Source organism: Sphaerodactylus townsendi, linkage group LG12, assembly GCF_021028975.2.
Source record: "Sphaerodactylus townsendi isolate TG3544 linkage group LG12, MPM_Stown_v2.3, whole genome shotgun sequence".
NCBI classification, from domain to species: Eukaryota; Metazoa; Chordata; class Lepidosauria; order Squamata; family Sphaerodactylidae; genus Sphaerodactylus; species Sphaerodactylus townsendi.
In genome coordinates this window covers 16,562,933-16,588,356 of record NC_059436.1, presented here as the reverse complement: position 1 = coordinate 16,588,356, position 25,424 = coordinate 16,562,933, and the positions used below count along the sequence as shown (strand labels likewise).

Genomic DNA, 25,424 nt, shown 5'->3' with positions numbered 1-25,424 from the left:
CCGTTCACGTGGCCGTCCGGCTGCCGCGTGGTGGTCAGCGCCGGAGTGGCTGCCATGACAACCCCGGGAAGTCAGCGGCGGGGGCGCGCGCCGGCCGGGGCTGCGGAGGAGATGCGCCCGGCGAGGAGGGCGAGCCGAGCGGGGAGGCGGCGGCGGCTGCGGCGACGGGCGGCGGAGGAGGAGGCGGAGGAGGCGGCCGGTCGCTGCTGCTACTGCGCGCCTCGCCTGCCTTGAGCGGCCGCTCGCCTTGCCTCGCCTGCCTGCCTGGCTGGACAGCTCCGACTGGCCAGCGCCCGTGCCGTCGCTCCTCGCCTTGCCGAGATTGCAGCGGACGAGCGCTAGATGCCCGGCTCGCCGGCTCGGGTTGGGCACGGGAACGGGCTCTTCCTGCTCCTGCCTTCCCGTCTCCTGCCCGAGCGAGTTGCCTTTCCTCCGGCTCTGGGGATAAACTTTTGCCGGGGCTGCGCGGCGCGTGCCCGGCGGTATCTCCGAGGGGGCACCGGGACCCGGGGGGCAGAGCCCTGACCCTTCGCCTTGCCGGGCTCTCTTCGCCCCACTCGAAAAGGACCGCGACTTCTGGAGGCGCATTGGGGGTCTCTGCATCTCTGGATCGCCTCTGGGGACTCTGCCGAGCTGCCAGCCCCCCCTTGCCCAATACAAACCCCCCCCCCCCGGATATCATTGCCTGTCTTTGCCTTGCGGATCGTCTCTGCCCAGGATGGGGGTCGGCGGGTGCTTAGTCCTGCCCTGGAGATGCCTGGTGGTCCTGTGTCTCAGGCTGCTCTTCCTTGTGCCCGCAGGAGTGCCCGTGCGCAGCGGAGATGCCACCTTCCCCAAGGCGATGGATAACGTGACCGTCAGGCAAGGGGAGAGCGCCATCCTCAGGTAGGAGCAGATTTCTTGTTGAGGGGTGCGTGGCGGGGACGGGGGGGACGGGGGTCTCTGTTGCATGCCAGTGTTTGCCTCTTTCAGAGGAGGCTACCAGGAGTGTGTCGATTCCAAAGGAATGTGGGGGGGGGGAGGGCATCACACAACAGTTGTTTCAGGTTGGCACCGGCTGCTTCCCAAGCCAAGATTGTGGCGTAGGGTTTGGGAAGGATGCTCGGCTGGGTGCCGGTTTCTGTCTGACTGATCCCCTGAGTGGGGGGCATCTCCACCTGCTAGGAGGGTTGGGGGTGTTGCGGAGGGGGAGAAAGGTTAGATGCTGCTGTTATGTTGTGTGTGTGGGGGGGTGACAGCTGGCACCTCTTAGCATGCGGTGGGTATCTGCAGAGGAACGTTTGGGAACAAATTCTGCTGCTGTTACCAGCGATGGAATGGGGGTTGCTGGAGAAAAGGGGGGGGGAAGGGAGAGAGAGAGAGCCTTTTGAGGACTCTGGTGCCAGGCAGTTCCATTGGCAGGTTTGTCTTGGTGCCAGGGTGTGGGGCTAGTAAGAGAAGCAGGTGCCACCGTGCCAGACAGTTGGCGATGGAGTTTCAGCGACAGACCAAGCGAGCTCGTGCTGTCCAGAGATGCTGGTTTTGCTTTGAAAGAGCTTCAGGGGGAGAAGGCGGCCGTAGTCTGGAGAGGAGGTTGTGAGGAACAAGTCGGGCGGCGTGCCGTGCCAGTTTTTGTGCCACCCTGTGGTTCTAGCTGCTTTCCCGGGCTCTGATGTCTCCCAGACATCTGTGGTGTTTTCTCCACCCTCCTTTCCCCTCTTTTAGATTGCTCAGACAGTCACTGCATGAATCTGTTAATATCAAATCAATCTTTCGCTCCTGGGGCACCTCTGATGAATTCTGATGAACTTTTTTTAAAAAAAACATTTTTGCTTGTCTGCTGTTTAGCTGCGAGAGATATACAGGTGCTTATATACAGACAGGGTGCTTCTGTGCCAGGTAGCCCGGCCAGCCTGTTTTCATTTCTGGCATGAATTGCAGACCCAGGCTGTATGTCCAATGTGGGTAAAGGGGGGGGGGGGAGGTTCCAGGTATCCAAGGAAAGAGCAGTGGGGCAGGTTTGGTTTCCTTAGAGGATGGTCTCTACCCACCCCTCTATTGGAGATGTCTGAGATCCTTGGGATGGGTCCAGACACGGAGCCCCGTCATCCCCGCCGTCTGAAGTGGTGCTTGAGGCTGCATGATGTTAAATGTCAACTGCTCTGATTGGCCAGCGAACCAAACCACACCTGTGAATGCAGAAGTGGGCCAAGGGGAGGATGCTGTGCGGCTCTTCCAGGACTTAAAAAGCCCTCTGGGGGTATTCCTGGTTCACTCTGCTTATTTGCTCTAGGCTGTTGAACCTGCCTTAATAGATAACTGTACAAGCCCAACCTCCCGTTCATTCCTATTGTTACCCTTCCTACAATACCCTCGGCTTCTCTTCTGGAGAGGAACTGTGGCAGGGAAATATTTCCAAGATGGACTAAGCCATTTCAAGCTGCTTTTTTTTTAATTTCTGAAAGGCGTGGAGTCTATCCAGTTGTCTTGCAGCCTCCCCTTTGGCTCATACCACAGAGATGTAGTGGCTGGTGTTCTCATGTGTCCTTGGGTAGAAAAAGACACGTGGAGGTCTGTTTGGCCATTGCTTTTTGAGTTCCGGGACAGAGTCCTCGTTTTGAAAACAGTCTGTAGGTCTTGTCAAAGGCTTTCCTGGGTGGCATCAACAGGCTATTCTGAGTTTTCCAGGCTGTGTGGCTGTGGTCTGGTGGTTTTTGCTCATAATGATTCACCCACATCTGTGACTGCCATCATTAGAGGCATGATGTGGCAACCACATCTTACCATGACTTGCCTCTGAAGATGCCAGCCACAGATATGGACAAAATATTGGGAGCCAAAACCACTGGACCACAGCCACACAGCCTGGAAAAACCATGACAGCCTGCCTCAAGGCCTATGTGCACGTCTGTTGCAGTCTGCTGGTTTTATATTCTGATCCCCCCCCCCCCACAACCCAACCAAAATGGTACGGCCCGGCTCCCAGATGCAGAAAAATGAGCTGGTAGCATGGCATGTGTTACTGCAGCCAGAGGATCTCAGTGGAATCCTGTTTTGGAATGCCCCATGACTAAAAAACAAAACAAAACTCCTTGCAGATAGAAAGCTAACACAGAAAATCAAGGAAGCAAAATCCTTCTTGCTGTGCTGGGTCTCTTCAGGAATGTTGGGAATTCAAATGTGCCACCTGCAGTTGGCGAGTGTGTAGTCCACTCTATCACCTCTGGGCTGTGCTTTCTCATGGTCACCTTTTTCCCTTGTGCATATGACTTCAATTGCAAAGCCTTCTGAAGGTGCCAGTATACCGATAGCACCTGCCTATTCATGATTTGTGGCTCCCTTAACGCTGTCACATCCCAGCTTGGGGCTGGAGTTGTTCCGGTATTACAGCCGATCTCCTGATTGCAGGGATCAGCTTCTTTGGAACAAATGGCAACTTCAGAGGGCAGGTACTATGGCATAACCCAAATTCTGCCTTCTCTAGGCACTGCCCCCAAATCTCCAGAAATTTCCCTGGCCTGAGGTGGCCACTCTAGGTGGCTGGCACCTTGTCGAACAGCTGCTTGAGGAGGTCAGGAAGACTCCTATTATCCTGTCCTTTTGCAGAATATGCAAAACAGCAAAGTTCAAGAAAGCATTGTTTGGAAAGGAAATACATCTGTAATAGAACGGAACAGTCCCAGGGGACACTTTTGTGATGGAATAGGTTTGTAGTCCACTGCAATAAAATATTGATGGCATTATCCTGCTTTCATTGGTTTGCCTGAGCCCTTGTAATCCACTTTCCATTTCGTTTAGAGCATACTTTGCTTCAGATCGTTTGTGGCTCGCATTGTTCCCTCATTCCTAGTCCTATTGCCTTGTTCATTGGTTGCTCTCTGGTTGCGCAGTTGTATATGCTGTAATCTGTCCTGAGTCTCAGTGAGAAAGGGGGACTATAAATAACATACACAAATAACCCTTAGCTATGATTATCCCTGACCTGGAAGGTCCAGGTTAACCGAATCTTGTGGATCTCAGATGTTTAGCAGGGAATGACAAACCACCTATGTTAGGCCCCTTCCGCACATGCAGAATAATGCGTTTTCAAACCACTTTCACAACTGTTTGCAAGCAGATTTTGCTATTCCACACAGCTCCAAAGAACATTGAAAGCAGTTTGAAAGTGCATTATTCTGCATGTGTGGAAGGAGCCTTAGTCTCTTACCTTGAAAAGCCTGCTGGGTTTCCACAAGTCAGCTGCGATGATGGCAGTTTTCACACTCACAACTAAGTTTAGGATGGCACTTCTGGACTCCTTTGATGCAGGAATGCTGATGTTTCAGGAAGTTTCAGACCAGCCAGAACGGAGAGTATCATCAACATCTTGCTTGCCTGTATTGTTCATTTATCCATCCATACTCTGCGTGTCGCGCCTCCTCCCCCCCTTCCCGTGCGGACTCGTGTCCTCCTTTGACCTCTGGCGTTCCAAAGCGAATGTGAGCATCTTGCTGTTGCTTGCTTGTACTTTGGGTGCACATCCACTCTGCAGAGTTCAGTTTCTTGGCTACACATTCCCACTTTCCAGGAAAACCTGGAACTGTATTTTCTGCACGGAGATTGCTCCATGGAATTCTCAGCAGCCTCATCAAACTACAATTCCCAGGATTCCAGGAGGAAACCCCAGTAGTTCAACACAGATTGAATGTATGTGCTTGGTACAAGCAGGGTCTTATAGGGTTTTTTCCCCCCAGAGAAGGTTCGTGGTCTAAGGAAGGCCAAAATGGTTATGAAGGCCAGAGCGTGAAAAAATTACAGGGCTCTGCTTGGGAGAGGAGCTGAGTGTCAGCGGCCTCGTGCTTTCTCAATGGACTGTTTGTTGGCCCTCCCAGCTGCCTGCTTGTCATTTATCTCCCCATTTTGCTGGGACAGAGAGGCTCATTGGGGCAGGCAGACAAATCACACACAGGCATTCATGGAAGAGCCGTTGTATTATCTGCTGTTTCCAGAAGTACGGTACGAAGTATTCCTAGTTTTAGCTGCTTGAAGGAAGATTATTAAACTGCAGATCTGGAACAGAGAGAGGGGGAGAGGGGGAGCCTGTAAACCATACTCCAGGCAAGCGAGAAGGCAGTCTTTAGGACTGGGACTGGAACAGTGCAGATTCTCAGCTCTGAAATAACCATTTTGTTCATTGATTTTGCACTTGTTCAGTAACCATTAACATGCTTCCTACTTAGGCTGGAGACAGACAATAAGTTTTTCCAAGGAGTGAAGGCAGTTGGGAAGAGAAATGACTGCTTATGCACTCATCTCTTGCTGTTGTTTCAGGTTAGCAGGTTTTGATTTTGAGAGCCAGTGTGGTGATTAAGATTGGTGGACTCTGATCTGGAGAACTGGATTTGATTCCCTGCTCCTCCACATGAACGGCAGACTCTTACCTGATGAACCAGGTTTGTTTCCCCACTCCTCCACATGAGGCCTGCTGGGTGACCTTGGGCTAGTCACAGTTCTCTCAGATCTCTCTCAGCCTCGCCTACCTCACAAAGGTCCATTCTGCACAGCACAAATAAGATGTCTGTGGGACGTCTTAAAAAGAGGCGACTTCTTAATTTTACTCCACATACCCAAAACAAGACATCCTGAGGACGTCTTTAAAAAAGCCGCCTCTCTTTTTTCATTTGTTTTTCAGACAGACCAGATGTCAGAGGAGGAAAGAGGCTTTTTCCTGCCCAACTGGTAAGCTCTCTGGTCAATTTCATCCTCAGCTTTCTGGTCAGTTTCACCCTCAGGTCTCTGGTCAATTTCACCTTCAGCTCTCTGGTCAGTTTCACCCTCAGCTCGTTCCCCACAATCTGTGTGCTGCTGAAGGGATTGTGCTGACGGTTGCTCAAGGACATTTCCTTTGAAGGCTTTGATTCTGGGTGCCCTTTTAGCCTGAAAATGACATAGTTGTATTCAGCTCTTCCTGCTGATTTCAGCAATATATAGTTTTTCTATAGATCAGTCCTCCACAGTCCAAGAAGTCAATGGGAGTCCTCCAAGTGGCTCAGATTCTCACATGTGTGTCTGTATATCTTCCAAGATAGCTCCTCCAGAATTGTTTTAACAATAGAAAAACTATATACTGCCAGAATAGGTGAGAAGAGCTGAGTACAGCTATCTACTTTTTTGGGCTGAAAAGATACGTATTTCCCTTCAACAGCACACAAAATGACGGGCGCAAGCTGAGGGTGAAACTGACCAGAATGCTGAATGGTCAGGCAGGAAAAATAAGACATCTCCTTAGGTCTGCATTCTGCATAGCCAAGCAGGAGACGCCTTGTAGGTGGCTTAGGAGGAAAAGGTACACTTTAAAGCATCCTCAAAATCGGACAGTTTGAGCAGAAATAAGGCGTTCTGAGGATGTATTGGGGCAAAAGCTTTTTGTCCTCAGGACATCTGTGCAGAATGGACCAATATGTCTGTTGTGATAGAGGAAGGGAAGGAATTTGTAAGCTGCTTTGAGGAATGAAAAGCAGGGTATAAGTCCAAACTCTTCTTCTTTCCCAAACTTGCTTGACCTGTGAAATTAAAACAGTGTAGATATACCCATTCTTGGAAGTGAAACAATTCTCAAACCACTTGTTGTGGGTTTTCCAGGCTGTGTGGCTGTGGTCTGGTAGATGCCAGCCACAGATGCAGGTGAAACATTAGGAACAAGATCTACCAGACCACAGCAACACAGCCTGGAAAACCCACAACACCCAGTTGAATCCAGCCATGAAAGCCTTCAACAATACGATTCTCAAACCGTTTCCAACTTCCTCAAAAACTGTCTTCCACCTCATTTGATTGGCTTTGGTGTTCTCTCCATTTTGGTTGGATTTAATGGCTTTTGTCATGGCCTCTTCCAAGCTGCCAAAGTTACTGAGTGCCACACACACAAACACACATCCTTAACCATGCACTGAAAGACACACAACCAGAACCAAATGTGAGAAGGTTGTGTTGCTTTTGCTGAAAAGTCATTCGAAGTGGAGAGAAAAATAAAATCCAAATTCTGCCTCCCAAGTCATAACGGGAGATGGCTTTTGCTAAAATTTTAAGAGCTGCAGGCGCATACGAGTTTAGAAGATCACCTCCTCCCTTTTTCATGAGTGAAAAAATTGGTTGGGTCCAACCCACAGTATGGGAGATCTAATTTATGAGATTCCCAGATCCAGATGGAGGTCTACCACAGCACTTGGCATAGTCTGAAAATGAACAGCTGTAAAAACTAATCTTAGATTAGGGAGAAAAATAACATTGATTTAATGGATTTATAATAAGAGGCTCTGTTCTGGTTCCTTTTATGTAGCTGAAACTACTGGGAAAACTCAGAATTTGAAATAATTTCCCCGTATTTACCAGTGCATCTTAATTAAATATCCCAGCTCAGAGTTTAATAGCAGTCTACAAAAGAATCTGAAAATCTGCCAAAAAATAGAATAAAACAGCAGAAATCTGTGATAGATTATTTGTTGCTCAACATTTTGATTGTAGCATGGTTTTGATAAATGACTAACAGGAGCTTTTTCCTGTTTTTTTTCAAATAGGAAAAGGACTCTGATTGTGAGAAGCCAAAGCTTAAGAAGCAAAGTTAAGATTTGGGGGTGGGGGCGGACTTTGTATAGTTCTCAGATTACAACCTCCAGAAAGCCCATTCTTCCGCTTCATACAGATTTTGAAGTACTGCCTTACTTTGAAAAAGTTTTAAATCAGGATCTTTTTTAAAAAAACAAACAAACAAACAGCCATCTACATTTAGTGTAACAGAACTATAATATGGCCCTTCAGTTCTAGCCAATATGGATTTTGTTATCTCCAAGGGGTATTCCAGGAAAGCATCTATATCTGAAATCCCTATTTTAGTCAGCAGATCTGTAGACTCTTTGGGTTCTTTGGAGTTATTCCCAAAAAATGATTTCCCTTGGTTTTGTGTAATTTCATACTTTACAATATTCACCCAGCTAAGTTATCCTCTTAAGTAAGCAATATTGAAATCATATCTTCATGCAGAAGGATAGAGACGGAGAGGGAACTGGTTGAAAGAATTTTGTACCAGATAACATCAGAATTGTACCTTCAAGATTAAAAAGCAATGGGACTCAAAGGCACCTGTATTTTACTGCCTAGTTAATTGGGGTTGTACCTAATAGAGAAGTGGAGATTCCTGTTTTTGTTATGGCAGTGATATTGCTATGAAGTTCTTGATACAGGGTTAGAGGTGTGTCTCAATGTGAATTCCTGCTTGCATATCTCAAAGCTTAGTTTCTGACAGCTGAGTCAAAGATAGCTTCAAGATCCATGAAGCTGCCCACAAACGTTTGGAAGGCCCTTGACTCTCTGTAGGGTGCGATAATGGCATCGTGCAGGGATCAATCGTACAATGTCCTATTCTAAAGCTTGCCTTGCTGAGGATGGATGGCATCATGGGAATCTTCCCACTCTTCCAGCATGTTCAAAAAGTCATTCCCCATATCATTTAGCGACAGTTTAAAACAAATTGGGCAGAATGGCATGATCCAAGAGGCAAAAACACAATCCTGTAGGGTTGTGGCACATACCAGCATCCCAACAGGAGGGAGAAAGATTAGGGAGAAAGGAGAAAAGGGAATGGAGAAGCAAGGGAAAGGAGGGCCAAAGGGAAGAACAGCTCTGTCTTACAGACCCTCCTCCTCCCAAAGGAAGGCATCTTGTGATTGGATTATGAAATAGCTGAGTTTAGCTTCTGCTTCCAGAAACAAGAACCGGTGAAACTAACAAGGTGTGTTGGCAAAAAGGTGTGATGAATCAGACTCATTGGGCTCTGCCCTGTCTGACTGAGACAAACTTTGTGCCTTCTTTAATGAGAGACGAGCATTTTTTCAAGGGAATGCAGAAGCAAAATGGTGCTGAGGAATGTGAAATAACTGGGCACAGAAAGCGGGGTGGGGGTGGGGGCAGAATGCCTTCCTGCACAGCTGTCAATAGCAACTCATGGGACGAATCACCAGTAGGAACATATCTTTCCATTTTGTGAGTAGCCATAGAGTCATGTTAGCTGCGCATCTGAATGAAGGACAAGTTAGATTAGGGTTGTCAACAGCCAGGTGGTCCTGGAGGTTGTCTGGAATTAAAACTGTTCTATGTTAGGGTGCTGGGGATGTTTAGTTTGGAGAAGAGAAGGTTAAGAGGTGACATGATAGTCATGTTTAGATATTTGAAGGGATGTCATGTTGGTGAGGGAGCAAGCTTGTTTTCTGCTGCTCCAGAGACAATGGGGCTTTCCCCACTTACCATTTGCTGCGCGCTACTCCAGGAAAGTAGAGCGGGGTCCAGCGGCGCTCCCCACTTGCAAGGGCAACAACCACGCAGCCGCCCCAACGCTGCTGCTCTTCCGCCCCTTCAGCGCATGTCATTTTTTGGCGCTGAAGGAACGGCACCTTCTGACTGCCCTGCGCAGAGCGCGGGGCAGTGGGAAACGCAACCCCACGGCATAAATCACTCGTGCCGGGAGCGCGCTGGGAGTAGCGTGCCGCAAATGGTAAGTGGGGAAAGCCCCTAGGATCAGGAGTAATGGGTTCAGGGTGAAGGAAAAGAGATTCCACCTAAACATCAGGAAAAACTTCCTGACAGGAAGTGCTGTTCGACAGTGGAATGCACTACCTCGGAGTGTGGTGGAGTCTCCTTCTTTGGGGCTTTTTTAAAGAGAGGCTGGATGGCCATCTGTCAGGAGTGCTTTGATTGTGTCTTCCTGCATTGCAGGAACAAACTTGATGGCCCTTGGGGTCTCTTCCAACTGTATGATTCTGTTCTATAAGATCAGTTTCCCTGGAGAAAATGAGCAAGCTCTATGGCATTAGACCCCAACTGAGGGCCCTCCCTAAATCCCACCTCCCCAGGCTCCAGCCCCAAATCTCCAGGCATTTTCTAACCCCCAAAATGGCAAACTTCTGAACGGATAAGGAGGTGTATCTGGGAATCTAAGAATGCCTCTGGTCCTTGGATGTTTTTGCTTGTTAAAAACAGAGCCGCTACAGTATGGAATGTAACAAATTGCCCCTTTTTAAAAAAGCATCACATTTTTGTTCGTGTATGATTTGAATGAAACAACAAACATGCATTAGCCTCTGAGTGGATAGAATCTTAAGGATGCAAATTGTTAAGATGCAATTTAATCCCAGAGAAGCACAGTATCAGAACGTGTTCTCCTTGGGGGCTTTCCTCCCTCTCTGGAAAGTGGTGGGAGTATTTCTAAAAAGATAGAAATTTGACAATCTGGGTGCAGGTACCTTAGTTTGAAAATGCCAAAATGAAGGACCTGCTCTCTGAAAGGGGTCATAAAAGGGCAGAAGGAAAATAAAGCATGTGGCAACTTGTTTTGTGTCCTGTGTCATTAGTTCTCCCCTCCTGAATATAAAATGAGCTGTTGCTCTTATTGATGGACCTCTCTGCACCGTGCTAGTTAGAAATCTTCTTTGGACTGGAATGGGAATATTGAGCCAAAGTTTGGCAGTTCCCTGCCCTGAGGCATTTCTCCCTAATCGTGAAATTGCAAATTGATTTCTTAGTTGGTTGTGGTGGGTTTTCCGGGCTGTGTGGTGGTGGTCTGGCTGTGATCACGGCCACACAGCCTGGAAAACCCACCACAACCAGTTGAATCCGGCTGTGAAAGCCTTCAACAATGCACTGATTTCTTAGTGTTTGTCTTGCTCTGCTTCTGTTGTTTGGAAGAGATCTTGCCCACATAATGTATGGGGCAGCCCTGATGTTTGTGCATTGGGGAACAAACGTGCTGTAAGGTGGGGAGAATAGCCATTGGCTGACCCATGTTGCTAACGAGAGGTAGCAACTTCTCCCCTCTTGCGGTGGTATCCCTTTATGCTGTAAGACGTGGGTGAAAGACACAGGGCAGATTTTTACTGTGATGCTGAAGAGAGTGAGAGTCTTTTTAAGAGCAAAGGGAAATCTAAGATGGTAAGGAGGACAGTCTTATAAAGGGATCGGAGCTGAAGTGTAATGGAAAAGCTCAGGAGGTTGCTTCTCTAAGGGAGCCAGTCTCCAGATTGTCATTGATTTCCATGTTAGGACCATATGCCTAGCTTTACTGTGTTGTCTGCTACCTTCTCCCTCACTTTCTGCATTATCTTAGGATCTTTCCACACATGCAGAATAATGCACTTTCAATCCACTTTCAATGCACTTTGCAGCCGGATCTTACTGTGCAATATCCACTTGCAAACAATTGTGAAAGTGGATTGAAAGTGCATTATTCTGCATGTGTGGAATAGGCCCCAGTGTTTTGGTATGCGTTGTTCTCTAATTTTGTAATACGAGTCCAGTTGCATTGGTCATTATATATTTTATGATGCCTGGCAGATCTGTTTTCTGTATTTTGCAATCCATCTTGAGCCTCAGTGAGAAAAACAGGTTATGGATGAAGTTAAATGCAACAAAGAAATTGGGGTTTGGGGGATTTCATGAAATAATCAAGGATCACTGCAGAGTAGAATGAGGATGCTGGTATTCATTTTTTTTTAAAAAAGGACTTGATTATTTTCCTGCATTGGAATCTGAAAACAAAGCACCCTCCACTTCGAAAGTAGTTATAAAACTTCCTAACAAAGGCATAAAGGGATACCACCACAAGAGGGGAGAAGTTGCTACCTCTCGTTAGCAACATGGGTCAGCCAATAATATTTGGCACAGTCCAAAACAACAAAAGAAGTGCTAGCGTTTCTTATCAAATGGTTGCAACTGGAGCAATATGGAATTACGATGGATGTGTAACCTTGAGGGAGTTAACCGACCACATTGTGCAGAAACCACACAATTAATCCCGGATGATCCCTCATAAGGGGGTCTTGCAGGGGCCAACAGCTTCCCTAGTCCCAAAGTTCAAAGACAGTTGTCGACTTTACCTTCTTTTTGATACATGCCAGGTTGCAATCTCAGATTTTTGCCAGCAGAGGGCTGACTCTGATATATTAGTGGACTGTCCTTTCCTTACCCTTAAAATCTGATGTTGGTGTAGCTGAACTGGAAAATACGCAAGGAGAAAAATCCTCCCTCCCCCCCTCCCCCCCTGCAGTCTTCCTGTAAGAAGCTTTTAGACCCTCGAGCAGAATTGTTACATGACCTTGCTACTTTCTGGTTATTGTTAAGTACTTCTAGAGTGTATCGGTGTCTGCTCCTCTCTCCTAAACTGTCTCTCTCTATCTTTCTCAATCAATTATTCTCCCACTCTGTTCTCTGGCTCCTTTTTTCCCACATCGGGGGGTATCTTTCTTCCTTTACCGACGACAAATGCCTTTTAATTCTCGTCCTTTTTCAACCATCCTTTCTGTTTCATTCTCTGCCTCTCTGCTGCTATCGCTGCGCGCTCAGCCACTGCATCTTTGTCCAGCTCTCTTAATGCCTTTTGACGATAACTCCTTTCCAAACTCTGGCACGCTCTTCCTTGCCAAATCTCTTGGCCAAACGGTCCTCCTGGAAGGGTTGCCAACAGCTGGTTTGAAAAATACCAGGTCCTCGGATGAGACTCGGAAACAGTTCTCAGACTGATGAAACCACTGCAGGAACGTGAAGGGATTTGGGAATTTAGGGACAGAATCAAGATTTCATCTCTGCCTAGGGGAGAAGCTAGAATGCAATATTTCAGGTTTAGGGGGCCTATCCGAGGTTGCCTTTGGTAGGTAGTGAAAAGAGCATTTGAGAATCCAGGTGTTGCTTAGATGACAAACCGGCCTCTTTGTCTTTGATGCTGTGCAGTATTGTTGGTTGTGTCATCAAAATGCTGATCTGATGGGAAGCCAAATTTGACCACTTGGAGAACTGCTGAGAAAAGAAGGAATGGCCCCAATCCCCCTGTGGTTCTGCTAAGAGAAGCCACCTTTTGCTGATCTGACCTCTCCCACGGCACTGTTCCCTTTCTTCTCAGCTGGCTGATGTACCTCCTTCATCTGCAGGAGTCATAATTGCACTGCAGAGTAATCAGTAGTTATGCAACATATGGGACCTGGTCCCCACCTGTTCTCCTCCCTCCTTGGAGCTGAGCTGTCTCAGCAATGTGATCCATGACCCCATGGCGATGACCCTTGTGCATGCGCCATTCCAGGTGTCCTGTCCTCTGCAAGCATGTGACAAATTCATCTGCACAACCAACAGTGTTGTCTGCTTCAGGTTGAAAAAGCCTGGAGGTTTGGGGGTGGAACCTGGAGAGGGAGGGTTTGGCAAAAGAAAGGACCTTAGTGCAGTAGAATGCCAAAGACTGGGCCTGCCAAAGCAGCCATTATTTCCAGGGGAACTGATCTCTCTCATTTGGAGACCAGGTGTAATTCAGGGAGATCTCTCGGCCTTGAGTAACCCTAATGGCTAACCACCTTCTCACCACCATGGTGGTGAATTGTGGCGTAAAAGCTATCAACCATCTGAACACCATACTGGGGAATTGTGGCGTAAAACTATCAGCTGTCTGAACACCATACTGATGAATCGTGGGATAAAAGGTATAAGCCATCTGGAGAATGTACTGGTGAATTGTGGCGTAAAAGCTAACAGTCATCTGAACAACATAGAGGTGAATTGTGGCGTAAAAGGTATCAGCCATCTGAACAATGTAGTGGTGGATGTTGTGAGTTTTTTGGGTTGTATGGCTGTGTTCCAGTAGTATTTTCTCCTGGTGTTTCACCTGCATCTGTGGCTGGCATCTTCAGAAGATGGTTTTGTTTATGGAACAACTCTTGGAGATTCGTGAGTATTGCAAGCCTTGTTAATATATATTTCGTTGCTCAAGCTGCCAAAATCCAAGTGGAGCCAAGCAGCGGGTACAAAACCTGAGAAGCCGGAGAGCATGACAGTGTTGCACAAGCAAAAGAGGAAAAAAAATACGAATGAGGTTGAACAGCACGCCTTGTGGCCACGTGTGACGCTGCCAACAGACAAGCCGTTTATTATCAGCGGTGTACATAAAGGCATATAAAACAACAGCTGCTGAGGCTGTCAAAGATTTATGGCTTTATTTAAGAAATAAATAGATCACTCTGAAGGGTCCAGGAGCAGGATTCTGAGAACTGGGAAAACTTCAGGCCTGTTATTGGTTGCAGCAGAGGCTGGTTGGCTGACGTAGGATGAGTCCATTTGACATGTTGTGTGACCCATTCCCAGAATGCTCCAGATTGCCAATGGGTAGAAGTGTGAACAAATGGAATTAGGATTTCTTTGAAGGAGAAAATCATATTTGAGATCCCATAGCTTTATTTACATATTTTGGAGTTATTGCATCAATTGCAGGTATTGGTGATGTGACGTTTCCCCTCCTCCAAGGTAGGATACAAGGCTAGTAATCCCGTGTCTCTTGAAACTATTTAGATGTTGTTTTTGGAGAATGCCCGGAGTCAAATTTCTGGTAAAACTTTGGTGACATCTCTAAATAATGGTAGGTTATGTGTTTTGTTTTGTTTTGTTTTGCTGAACTATTTCTTCTGACCTAGTGCTAGAAAAGATTATGCCATGTTTTAATAAATGGTCCTTGTTTTCTTGTGCAACTTTAGAGCAAAGGTTAATCTCCCCTTGCAGGACTCTGACTCTCTACATACTTATTTTGTTGCTTGTTTTTAGAGGTTGCAGAGGAGAGTCGAAGGGAGAAGTTTTTTTTTTAGATATGGGTCTTATTTAAGTTTGATGGTCTTATTGTTCATGACCATGGTCTAAGAATGGGGGGTGGGGTGAAAGAGGATGTTCTGACCCGGCAAGGGTTTCTATCAGCCCATCTGAAGGGTTCGTGCGTGCGTGCGTGCATGCTGGTGGATTTGCCCTCCCTGGGGCACATGCCCTGGCAGAGGGGTGAACCTTCTGGCGGGCAGCTGCCAGAGCCCTCCACAGCAGTGGAATAAAGCCCTGAACATCAAGCCATTATCCCTGCACTCCTGGTGCCAGCATAGCAGGGATGATCTGGAAACATGGCCAGGGTAGGAGCCAACATTAGTCTGCTTCTACTTGGCCATTGCTTCTATTATGCCTATGGCTGGGGCTTTGGACTTATGCCACTTTTTTGGTGACGTAAGTCCATTAAGCTCAATGGGAGCTCTCTGGCTGCAGAGAGCCTTTTGTGTGTGTGTGTTTCTTGCCATTCTGCCAGAAGGCCCCTTGGGAATGGTGGAGTGGAGCACCCAGCCTTTTGGATGGGGCTGTTTTTATTATTTTGTTTCTGTTTTCTGTTTTTACCTCAATTCTCCGTGCCCTAATATTGGCATTCTACACGTACAAACCATAAAGCACTCTTCTTTCCTTCTTCCAGGATTCTTGTTGGTTTAGCTTTTAAATTCAGATGATGCTGAATTTGCACTGTGATTAAGCCTGGATTTCCTAGGGCTGCCAACTTGAAGGTGGGGCCTAGAGACGGAGTTACCAACTCTGGGTTAGGAAATTCCTGGAAATTTGGGGGGCGGGTGGAGCCTGAAGAAGGCAGGATTTGGGGATTGTATTTAGCAGGAAGTTCTATGAAGTTGTGGAGTCCATCCTCCAAAGCAACCATTCTCTCTCTGGGAACTGATCCAGTCTGGAGAGCAATTGTAATTCTGTGAGATCTCCAGTCCCTGCCTGCAGATTGGCAACTCTGCCTGGAGAGCTCAGAGAATTATAGTTGATCTCCAGATGAGATGAATCAGTTCCCCTGTAGAAAATGGCTACATTGGAGAATGAACTCGAATGTGTTGTACCCACAGCGGTCCCTGACCTCTCTAGGCTCCATTTTTGAATCTCCTGGAGTTTTCCAACCTAGACCTGGCAACCCTGGGTCATAGAAAGGTTGGCATGGGCTAGGGAGTCTGCCCCCTGAACTGCTGTCTCCAGGGCTGTGGCTGCACTTCTCCCAAAATATTGCTGAAGTGGCTCCCACTCACTTCACGCCTACTACATCCAGGTTGCGTTCCTTGTTTCCATTCTGCCCTTTCCTTCTTTGGATTTGTGTTGGGAAGTCCACCTAACTTGAATGGATCTAACAAGGTTTCTCCAATTCTGCTTGGAACTGAACATTATGAAACGATGGGTTAGCCCTTGGGATGCCAACCTCTAGTCTAGGTAGAACCTGGGGATACCCTGGAATTAGAGCTCATCTCCAGACTACATCCATCAGTCCCTCTGAAGAAAATGGATGCATTGGAGAGTGGACTCTGTGGCATTGTCCTCCTCAGGTTCCAACTCCAAATATCCAGGAGTTTCCCAACCTAGACCCGGCAACCCTACCCCCCATTCATTGCCAGTGGCCCGAGGGGCCTTGGCAACCCTAACTGGGTACCATGTCCTTCTCTGTTGAAGGTGCTCTATTAATGGACAGAGTAGACATCTACCAGCTACTGTGGTCCATCATGGTCCAACAGCCTGTCAGATCAGGTGGGTGAGGAAGAAACCACCAACATTGGAGGCAGTTTCCTTGCAGAAAATCAATGTAGTATTTTTTTTAAAAAAAGGATCCATTACCCCCTGGAACAAACTGCTTCAGGCCTCTCCATAACTGTACAAAAGTCAATATTTACAGTAAGTTTCTCACATAAAGATTGAACTTGGATTTAGAGGGTCTTTTTTTTTACTACGCGTTAATAATATCTCCTATTGATTATTAAATATATTTACAAAAGTTATGGAAAACAGCTTTCAAGAGCAAAAGGAACTGGATCCAGAGGCTTTAGTATCAATGGCACTCCAGGAACCACCCCAAATCTCCAAGCATTTCCTAATCGGGAATTGTTGACTCTTAACATATGCATCTTTGCCCTGTTACTACTCCTGTGCCTTTAATAACAGCCAGAGACCACAACAGTTCTGCAGGCTTGGAAATAAGTAATGGGAAATAAGTAATGGGAAAAGCTTTAGCCCATAGATTTTTTTTGTTCACCTCATGTTGGGCTGGTATTGACAGCACTACAGCAATGCTGTTAATAGGGTTGCCAACTCCAGATTGGGAGCCTTAGGGAACCAGCGATAAAGGTAGCATGCATACCTCTGATTAATTGTGCTTTGAACAGGAAGTGGGAGCCTTGGTTATCCCAGATCTGGTGTCGTGGTTCAGAGCAGTTAGAGAGCCAGCATGTTAAGAGCAGGTGGATTCTAATATGGAGAACCAGGTTTGATTCCCCACTCCTCCACCTGAGTGGCAGAGGCTTATCTGGTGAACCAGATGTGTTTCCCACTCCTACATTCCTGCTGGGTTAGTCACAGTTCTTCAGAACTCTCTCAGTCCTCCTCCTCTTCCTCCTCTTCCTCTTCTTCCTCTTCTTCTTCTTTGCAAAATGCCAGAGGTTCATAGATGCAAATTAAGCATAAGAGAGAAGTGTTATTAATGTGGAAAGGACTGCCTGGGAGTCACACAGTTATTCTGTCCTGACCAACCCCTAGAAAGCTTTGCAGCCCTCTAGTTAATGAGGTGGAGATTTTCACACCCTACTTGGACTGGTGATAGCAGAATGAAGTGTGGTGTCCCCCAATGTAGCAATTCTATCCATATATTGATCTGGATGCCCTCCCTGTTCCCAGGAGGGACAGGAGTTTCTGGTGACTTTTGTACAAGAAGTTTGGCCTGATAAAACAAACTCTTATCTGCTAAGGTTTTTTGTTAATGAGAAACAAAAAACCTCAAAGTTTGGTAACACAAAGAATTCTTCAGACCTCTGAATCTTGCCAATTAGTAGAAATGTGAACAAATCTAATTAGAAAGTAAAAGAAGCACAGTTATAATGTCATTTCCTCACACTGAGTTTTGCAGTTATGGGTGTAATTATAGTGATGCTAGGTTTGTGCGTGTTTTCTCAGTGATCTGTTGCAGTCGCGGTTGTTAAAGCCCTTCCTAGACAATTGGTTCTTTAAAAGTCTGCATGGGTTCTGGTCCACACCATCCCACTTACACATGAGAGACATGGGTTATATGCCATTAAAGGTATTCGAAATCGACTGTTACGGAAACATGAGAGACATGGGGCACATCCTAATTGCCGACTGCTGTTCTCAGGGTGGTACCTTCTTTCGCTTCCTGGTTTTAAAACAAACAAACAAAAGATCTTTGAAAATTCACAAATGCAATTTTTTGTTTCTTTCTGTTCCCTGTTCCAGTCGATGGGTGTATGGGGCATAGAGTCTTGCCCAGATGCTGGAGTGTCTCCTAACAATGTGTTGACATCCTTTCTGGGTACACAGGAAGTGACATCAATGTGCTGCTGGTGACATTCTATTACGTTGAGAGCTCCTGCCACCACTAAATACTCCTGACAGTGGCCCTGCCTTGCCCGTTGACCCTATGTCTAGCCCCTTTCACATGACATTCTTGTTCATATTGTTCATGTGTTTATGGTGAATTGCATCAGAGATTTGTGACTGGATCTCCCCCTGGCAGATTGGTGGGGTTAAAAAGCAGCCTTGGGATCACAGGAGAGGAGGAGGATTTCTGCTGTATAAATTCATTGTCCTGTGTATATATATAAGTTCCTTTAGAGGGAAAAAAAGACAAGTACATATTTGAAGCTACCCTCATACCAGGTTAGACCACTGAGTTGCCCCATTTTGTCTACAGGGCATTGCTTGACTGTACAACAGCTGTGCCAGATCTCAACATCTTGCCCCACACAGTCCTGTACCCTGAGATTCTTTAACTAGCTTTAAGGTGGAAAGGTCTGGAGAGGGAAAAAAATGAAAAATGTTCCAGGAAAAGAGAGGTTTTTTTTAAATGAAATGCCTTTAAAAGAAGCGTTACAGTTTTTAAAATAAATCTTCAGGCACTATATTTTATGGTAGACAAGCTTGACAGCATTAGATATTGAGAATTCCTGTGTATAGAATTAAAAGAAGAGAAGGAGGAAGAGGAGTTTGGATTTTTATCCCACTTTTCTCAACCGTAAGGAGTCTCAAAGTGGCTTACAAACTCTTCTCCCTTCCTCTCCTCACAACAGATACCTTGTGAAGTAGGTGGGGCTGAGAGAGGTCTCAGAAAACTGGGACTAGCCCAAGGTCACCCATCAGGAATATAGGAAACAAATTTGGTTCACCACTTAAGAGTCCGCCACTCTTGTGGAAGAATGGGAAATCCAACCTGGTTCTCCAGATTAGTCTGCACTTGCTGGTCCTCATGTGCACATTTTTTTTAAAAAAATGTTTAAAGGTGGGTAAATCAGCCCACAATTAATATGCCATAATATGTATGATGTTATGTTGACGAATTCAGTGTTTTTGATGTTATGAAGTTTAACATGTTACTAATCTCATAAATGTGTGAAGAGTGTTGATTTTTCTCCATTGTTTGTCTTCAGCTCTTCCCCCCGCCCCCACACTCCTGATAGCACAAACACAGTATACTGTGCAGTGGTTCGTATCATCCTCTCACACCTATTGGGTATATTCACGGTTTTGTTTGTAAAAAATAAAAGTAATTCATACTTCTGAATTCCATAAATATGCTAAATAGTACCACTTTGTACATGAAGTTATAAATTGTACATTTTCTGCTGGTTGTGTCGTAAAACGAGTTTAGGTTTGAAAAGAAAGCCTTGCATGTGATTTAGTCTCCCCGACACACACACAAAAAAGTTTTTTTCCTAATATGGAATGGGCACAGGAGAGGAAAGGTAGGTTTACCAGCTCTGGATGGGGAAATTCCTGGAGGTTTGGTGGGTGGAGCCTTTGGTGGGTGGGGTTTGGGGAGGGACCCAATCAGTGCACCATTTCATAGAGTGCACTCTCCAAAGCAGCCATTTTCTCCAGTGGAAGTGATCTCTGTAGTCTGAAAATTAGTTTAATTCCAGGAGAACATAAGGCCCTACCAGCAGGTTGGCAGCTCTACCTGGATAGCCCAGGCTAGTCTGGTCTCATCGTACTTTGGAAGTTAAGCAGCCCTGGTTAGTACTTGGATGGGAGACCATCAAGAAAGTCCAGGGTTATCCTGCAGTAATAGGCAGTGGCAAATCACCTCTGTTCTTCTCTTTCCTTGAAAACCCTGCAGAGTCGCTATGAGTCAGGGGAACTGATTTATTTCGTCTGAAGATCAGTTTTAATACAGAAAATCTCCAGTCTCCACTTGGAGCTTGACAGGCCTAAGGAAAGTCTCTGGTTGCTAAACTCGAGGTGCTGCCTGAAGGCTTCCTGGAATTACGATTTGTCCTGGTAAGCATTGCAGATGAGGAGACTAATCAATGTGCACACCCACGCTGCTCCTGCTGCTCAGATTGTGCTCACTGTGGGTTGTTCTCCAGCTTGTTTTGCACCTGTTGAGGCTGCATAGTATCATATTTACTAGCTTGGGTCCTGGTGGGTGCTCCTTCTCCAGCTTATCTTAGGCAGTGGAGGAGGGTTGTGGTGGCTTCATGCCCAGCATTGACCCTGTATGCTTCAGCTGCTGCTGACTATTTGGCAAGGGAGGTCATGAGTAAGGGGAAAAATGTGCACGTGTCAGCTGAGACAAGAAGGGATAGGGCATGTCCAGTTCTTCTCGAGGGCCCTGGTGCCACCACCCAGAGAGCAAGCCGCATCTGCTTCAGAGTACCAGGCCTTCTCTAGACCCTGGGGCTTTCGCAGCTGCCCAGCAAAGCCAAAGTCCAGGTCAGCTGTGGCGTAAATAGCTTGTAGAAGTCCCATTTCCTTAACTGCTGAGGTGTGTTTGGGTGTATGTGTGGTTCTAGCCATCAGTGTTCCTCTCTGCAGGTCCTCACTTTCCAATTCTGGGAAGTGAAGGCAGTTGCCTAGTCCACTGAATTATTTGACTGTGAAGTACTGAGGAGAGAACTAACATGTTATTACTGCAGCACTTTCCCCCTCCCTGCTGTTCAATCCTTTCTGATAGCGCAGGTGGGCAAAGCTACCACCTATTGTATGTGAATGCTAGAAATGTAGGGATTAGCAGAGGATGTGTTAGCAAAGCCCTGCTGTCTTGCTTCAGTCCCCCTCCCAAGAAATCACAAAGAAGCTAAATATATACCTGTCGTTCTCCAGGTATGTCTCCCAGTTGGAGGTGTAATTGGAGCATCGGTGAAATTACAATCGCAGGTACTGGCATTTTGGATCTTCCTGGCTGGCATGATAATCCCCTCCCCCCCCCCCCCCAAGGGAGGTGATATTTAACTTGTCTTCTCTGCACTTGATAGTTGCAATTACTTGGTCACTAATTTTTGCTGCGACAGAAGAAGCGTTGGCTGGTTGAAGAGCGGTTGTGAGCTTGTGTGAATGTGCCCTGTATCTAGGCAGCTGACGGAATGTCAACAGAAGAGATATTCAAGATATTTGAGACATTACAACTCGGCAGCAGAGGCTATTTTTCAAGAAACAAGACAAAGATCAGGAAATTTATCTGCCTACAGTGTTGTTGCTGATGAGCGGAACAGGGAGACTCTTGCCAACCTTTGTTTTCAGATTTCTTTTGAAAATAAAGATTCTAGTCCGTATGATACTGGGGGAGGGGGGAGAAAATGTGGATATGAACAAGCAGCACCAGCTAATCAAAGCCCTTTTCAGATGTTGCATCTGTGGATACTTGGAGCCTGGCAAGCATGTATACCAGAAGCATGCGTGATTCCCAATGCTCTCGATGTGCACAGTTGCCATGTTATCTTTACAAGGGCAACATGTATGTTTTCAATGCTTACAACTTTGGTATGCGTAAACCAGAACACTGAACCATTTAGTGGCCGGTTGGTGCATATGTTCTTGTTTTTGTGTGCCAAGTCTGTGTATGTGTGCAAAAGACATAAGTTGCCCCTTTTCAGAAAGCACGGGGACTGCTCATATTGCAAGGATCTACGCGTGACTCGAGTCTGTTTCAATACAATTTATGCTGCTTGTAGCTAGAGCTGCTGTTGACATGGGTCAATTCCCATAAGGTGGACTCCAAACCTTAAATATGGAGTTGATTTTCAATGGTTTATATTGGTTCTTTTTTTTGGCAAGTTTACTCGCATGTTGTCTTTATACCTGGGAGGTGGAGTATCACCTTTTTTGAAAATAAACAAAAATAAAAACAGATACAAATTAACGCCAAGGGAAGGAAGGAGGGTGGGGTGGGGTGGGAAGAATTCCGCACAAGCATGTTGGCTAGCAGCTTGAGAATACTCTGCAAAGGGAAGAGTTCCTAACCGACTCAGGTAATCAACAACAACAACAAACCTGTAGGAAAACACCAGGAACACATAGTGGCATTTGCACACAGGTGAGATTTATGGAGTCTCAGCCCAAGTTTCGCCACTACCTTCTGAGCCCTGGGGGAAGTTTCACGGACGGGCCCTCTTTTTTTGCCTTTCTGGCCTCCCCTATTTATTTATTTATTTGTATCTATTACTTTGCACTTCCCCTCACCTCCTACTCCCCCTAATCCAGCAAATTTCTCTCCCATATAAATCCAATTACCCGTCTTTTGCCTTCAGGGAGTGCGGGAGATTAATGTGAGTATTTTGGCATGAATATAAAAGGGAAAAGGGGGTAATAACAATAAATGCTCATAAAGAGGAGTTGATCGCCAAGCCAGTGCCTGGCAGCCAAGCTGTAATTCTTGTGACACTTTTGGCTGATGCCAGCCAAGGACCTTCTCTTTCCTCCCCCTCCCAAAAAGCAGGAAGATAAGGATGCAGCTCAAAGCCGTTCCTGCTCGTGTAACAAGTCCACCTGCAATAGGAAACCATGTCAGGCTGTTGTGGGTTTTCTGGGCTGTGTGGTCATGGTCTGGTAGTTTTACTTCCTCGTTTTTCACCCACATCTGTGGCTGGCATCTTCAGAGCCATCTCACAGTAAGATGTCCTTCTCTCTAGCTCTACACTCTGCCATGGAGAGGAACACATCTCACCGTGACATGCCTCTGAAGATGCCAGCCATAGATGTGGGCAGAACATTAGGAACTAAAACTGCCAGACTTACGGCCCCACAGCCTGTAAAACCCCAGAACAGCCCGTTGATTCTGGCCATGAAAGCCTTCGATGAGACATCAAAACCCTGACTGTCACAATCCCGATCATGTCTGCCCCTCCATACCTTCCAGACCAACATGGGCCCTTTTTGCATTACAGGTTTAATCTAGATTAATTATTTGAGGCTCCTTCATATTCCACAAGTTTTCCACACTGTCGAGCCCCCTAGCGTGGATTAGATTTGCTCACTTACTGATTTGTGTGACATCTGGCCATTTACCTCACTTTTTCCCTGCCCCTGGATGTATGTAGTGTTTTTTTTCAAAAACCCTGGTTTAACTCCAGATGTGCCCAGCTAGTGTGTAAAACTTTTGTGGCTGCTCCACTTTCAAGATGCCCGCCTAAGCTGTGACGCAATTCAACCCAGCCAATCGGAAGGCACTACTGAATTGGAGTTGCGCGCGCAGATTTTTAGGTTTCGATTTGCTCTCACTCGCCTTTTACTGCTCCTCGCGGTCAGTCATGCTTTCCATCATCTCTCCGTAGCCCAGGGTCACCCAGCAGGCTTTGTGTGTAGAAGTGGGGAAACAAATCTGGTTCATCAGATTAGAGTCTGTAGGAGGGGGGAATCAAACCCGGTTTTTCTGATTAGAGTCCACTGTTCTTAACCACTACTCTGTCTCTCACTGTGTGCTAGTTTTTGGGTTTTGATTGCAGACAGATTAAAACAAGAGAGTATTTGGTGTACTAGTTAAGACAGGTGAACTCTAATCTGGGGAACTGGGTTTGATTCCCCACTCCTCCAGATGAAGCCTGCTGGGTGACCTTGGGCCAGTCACAGTTCTCTCAAAACTCTCTCAGCCTGCCCCCCCCCCTCTTCACAAGATGTCTCTTGTAAGGAGAGCAAGGAAAGGAGTTTGTAAGTCACTTTGAAACTTCTTACAGTTGAGCAAAGCAGGATATAAATCCAAACTCTTCTTTTCTTCTTGGCTTTGGTTGCAGACAGAGACAGACAGATAGAGAAAAGAGCATTTAAAATTGACAGCCTTTGTATACCCCCTGAAATGGCCTTCTCCACGCTATCACTTCAGTGTTCTACTCCTCTCATTATACACGTAGACCAAAGTACCACTATCCTTAATGAAGTTTTGCCCTCCATGTACTTTGCTTAAGATTGCAGTCCCTGGTCTCCTGTTGGGAAAAACATCATGCGGAGAAACCGGCGGGGATAATGCCTCCCCTAACAACCTCCGCCTCTTTTGTCACGTTGCATGGAGCTCATCACTCTGCCTTTATTACTGATTTTACAACCTGCTTTATCAGATGACATTAAAGGGAGTCGGGTGGGGATGGGGGGAAAAGAATAGGAACCCAGCCAGCAATCAAGGCGCCATATTGTAAATAGGAAGCGGGTTGTTAGTAAAGGGAAGGACGCAGGCTTTTACACCTTAAATGAAGAGTCTGCTTTATGCCGTTGCTGCGTTTAATTCAATCAGAGGCGCTGTTAAATCTCCCAGCTTAAAAGTCATTGCGCTATCAACATTTACTCCTTTGCAGCAGCAGGTAAAGCAGAAAGGCGGAGCGGGAGCTTTGGAAGTTGTTCATAAAAACCTTGGGGCCGCAGAACCGATGCTGCAGCAGCTGCATTCAGAAACTCTCAGAAGGAATTTATTGTGCCCAATTCTGCCCCACGCTGATACATCCGCACTCTTACTTGTTCATATAACAAAAATGGATTGTTTGACTTTCTAGGGTCTTTTCTACACAAAGCACTGAAAAGGTTTGCCAAACGTTTTGCAAACGTTTTGAAAAGAATCATTTTGGGTTTTTTTGGCCACATGACTCATAAAAATAAATGTTTCAGGTGGAAACAGCTCTTTAAAAAAATAAACACAAACACACGTGTGTAGCTTTCATGCCAAAGTGACTTGATAGCTGAAGCTTGGCGACTGTGATGTCAGATGAGAAAACAGCCCTAGGAGACTTCAGAAAATGGTAGATAACCAGAGAATCTCTGAAGCAGCAGAAAATGGTAGACCATCAGATAAATGAAAATGGCAGGGTTGAAGAGGGGCATGGAGCTTCAAATTCCAGCGGGAGAAATAAAACGTTTCTTGTTTCTCCACTCAGGCAAGGAGGGGGGAAATGCTAATTGAGAGGATCCATTTCAGATGGCAATAAAATGCTTTGTGGAAAAAACTGGGTGGAACTCCTTGAAGGAAACATTTTATTTTCTTCCTCAGAACGTTTTATTTTGGTTCTGCGGAAAGAACCTAGCTTTTCTTGAATGGATCTAACAGGGCTTTTCCAGTTCTGCTTGGAACCAAACATTATGAAAAGATGGGATACCCAAAGCTTCCTTCGCATCTGTGAGAACAATTTTATTAGAATGAAAGAAGAAGGATCTGGGCCATCTGGATGTGGAAGGCATGAAGCCTGGGCTGTAGGCTGGGCTGTAGACTGAGCTGCCATATTTCCTACGAATGAATGGAGAAATTGTGATTTCTTTTAACTGTAGTGAAATATGTGGGCTTTAGCAGGTGCAACTCGAATTACATTGTAATTATCTATGATTGCATTCAACATATAAAC

The 25,424-nt window shown here is 46.2% G+C and overlaps 1 protein-coding gene across 3 annotated transcripts in view; it reads left to right on the top strand.

Moving 5' to 3' along the window:
- Nucleotides 1-202: 202 nt before the first annotated feature.
- The window catches only part of OPCML (opioid binding protein/cell adhesion molecule like), a 430,273-nt gene continuing 405,051 nt past the window's right edge, over nucleotides 203-25,424 (top strand). The window contains exon 1 of one of the 3 annotated variants that reach the window (XM_048513176.1): nucleotides 203-885. In XM_048513176.1, the coding sequence (XP_048369133.1) occupies nucleotides 719-885 (167 nt within the window). In that variant the 5' untranslated portion in view covers nucleotides 203-718. The remainder of the gene's footprint in view (nucleotides 886-25,424) is intronic. The other 2 variants (XM_048513179.1, XM_048513180.1) reach the window with 2 other exon arrangements.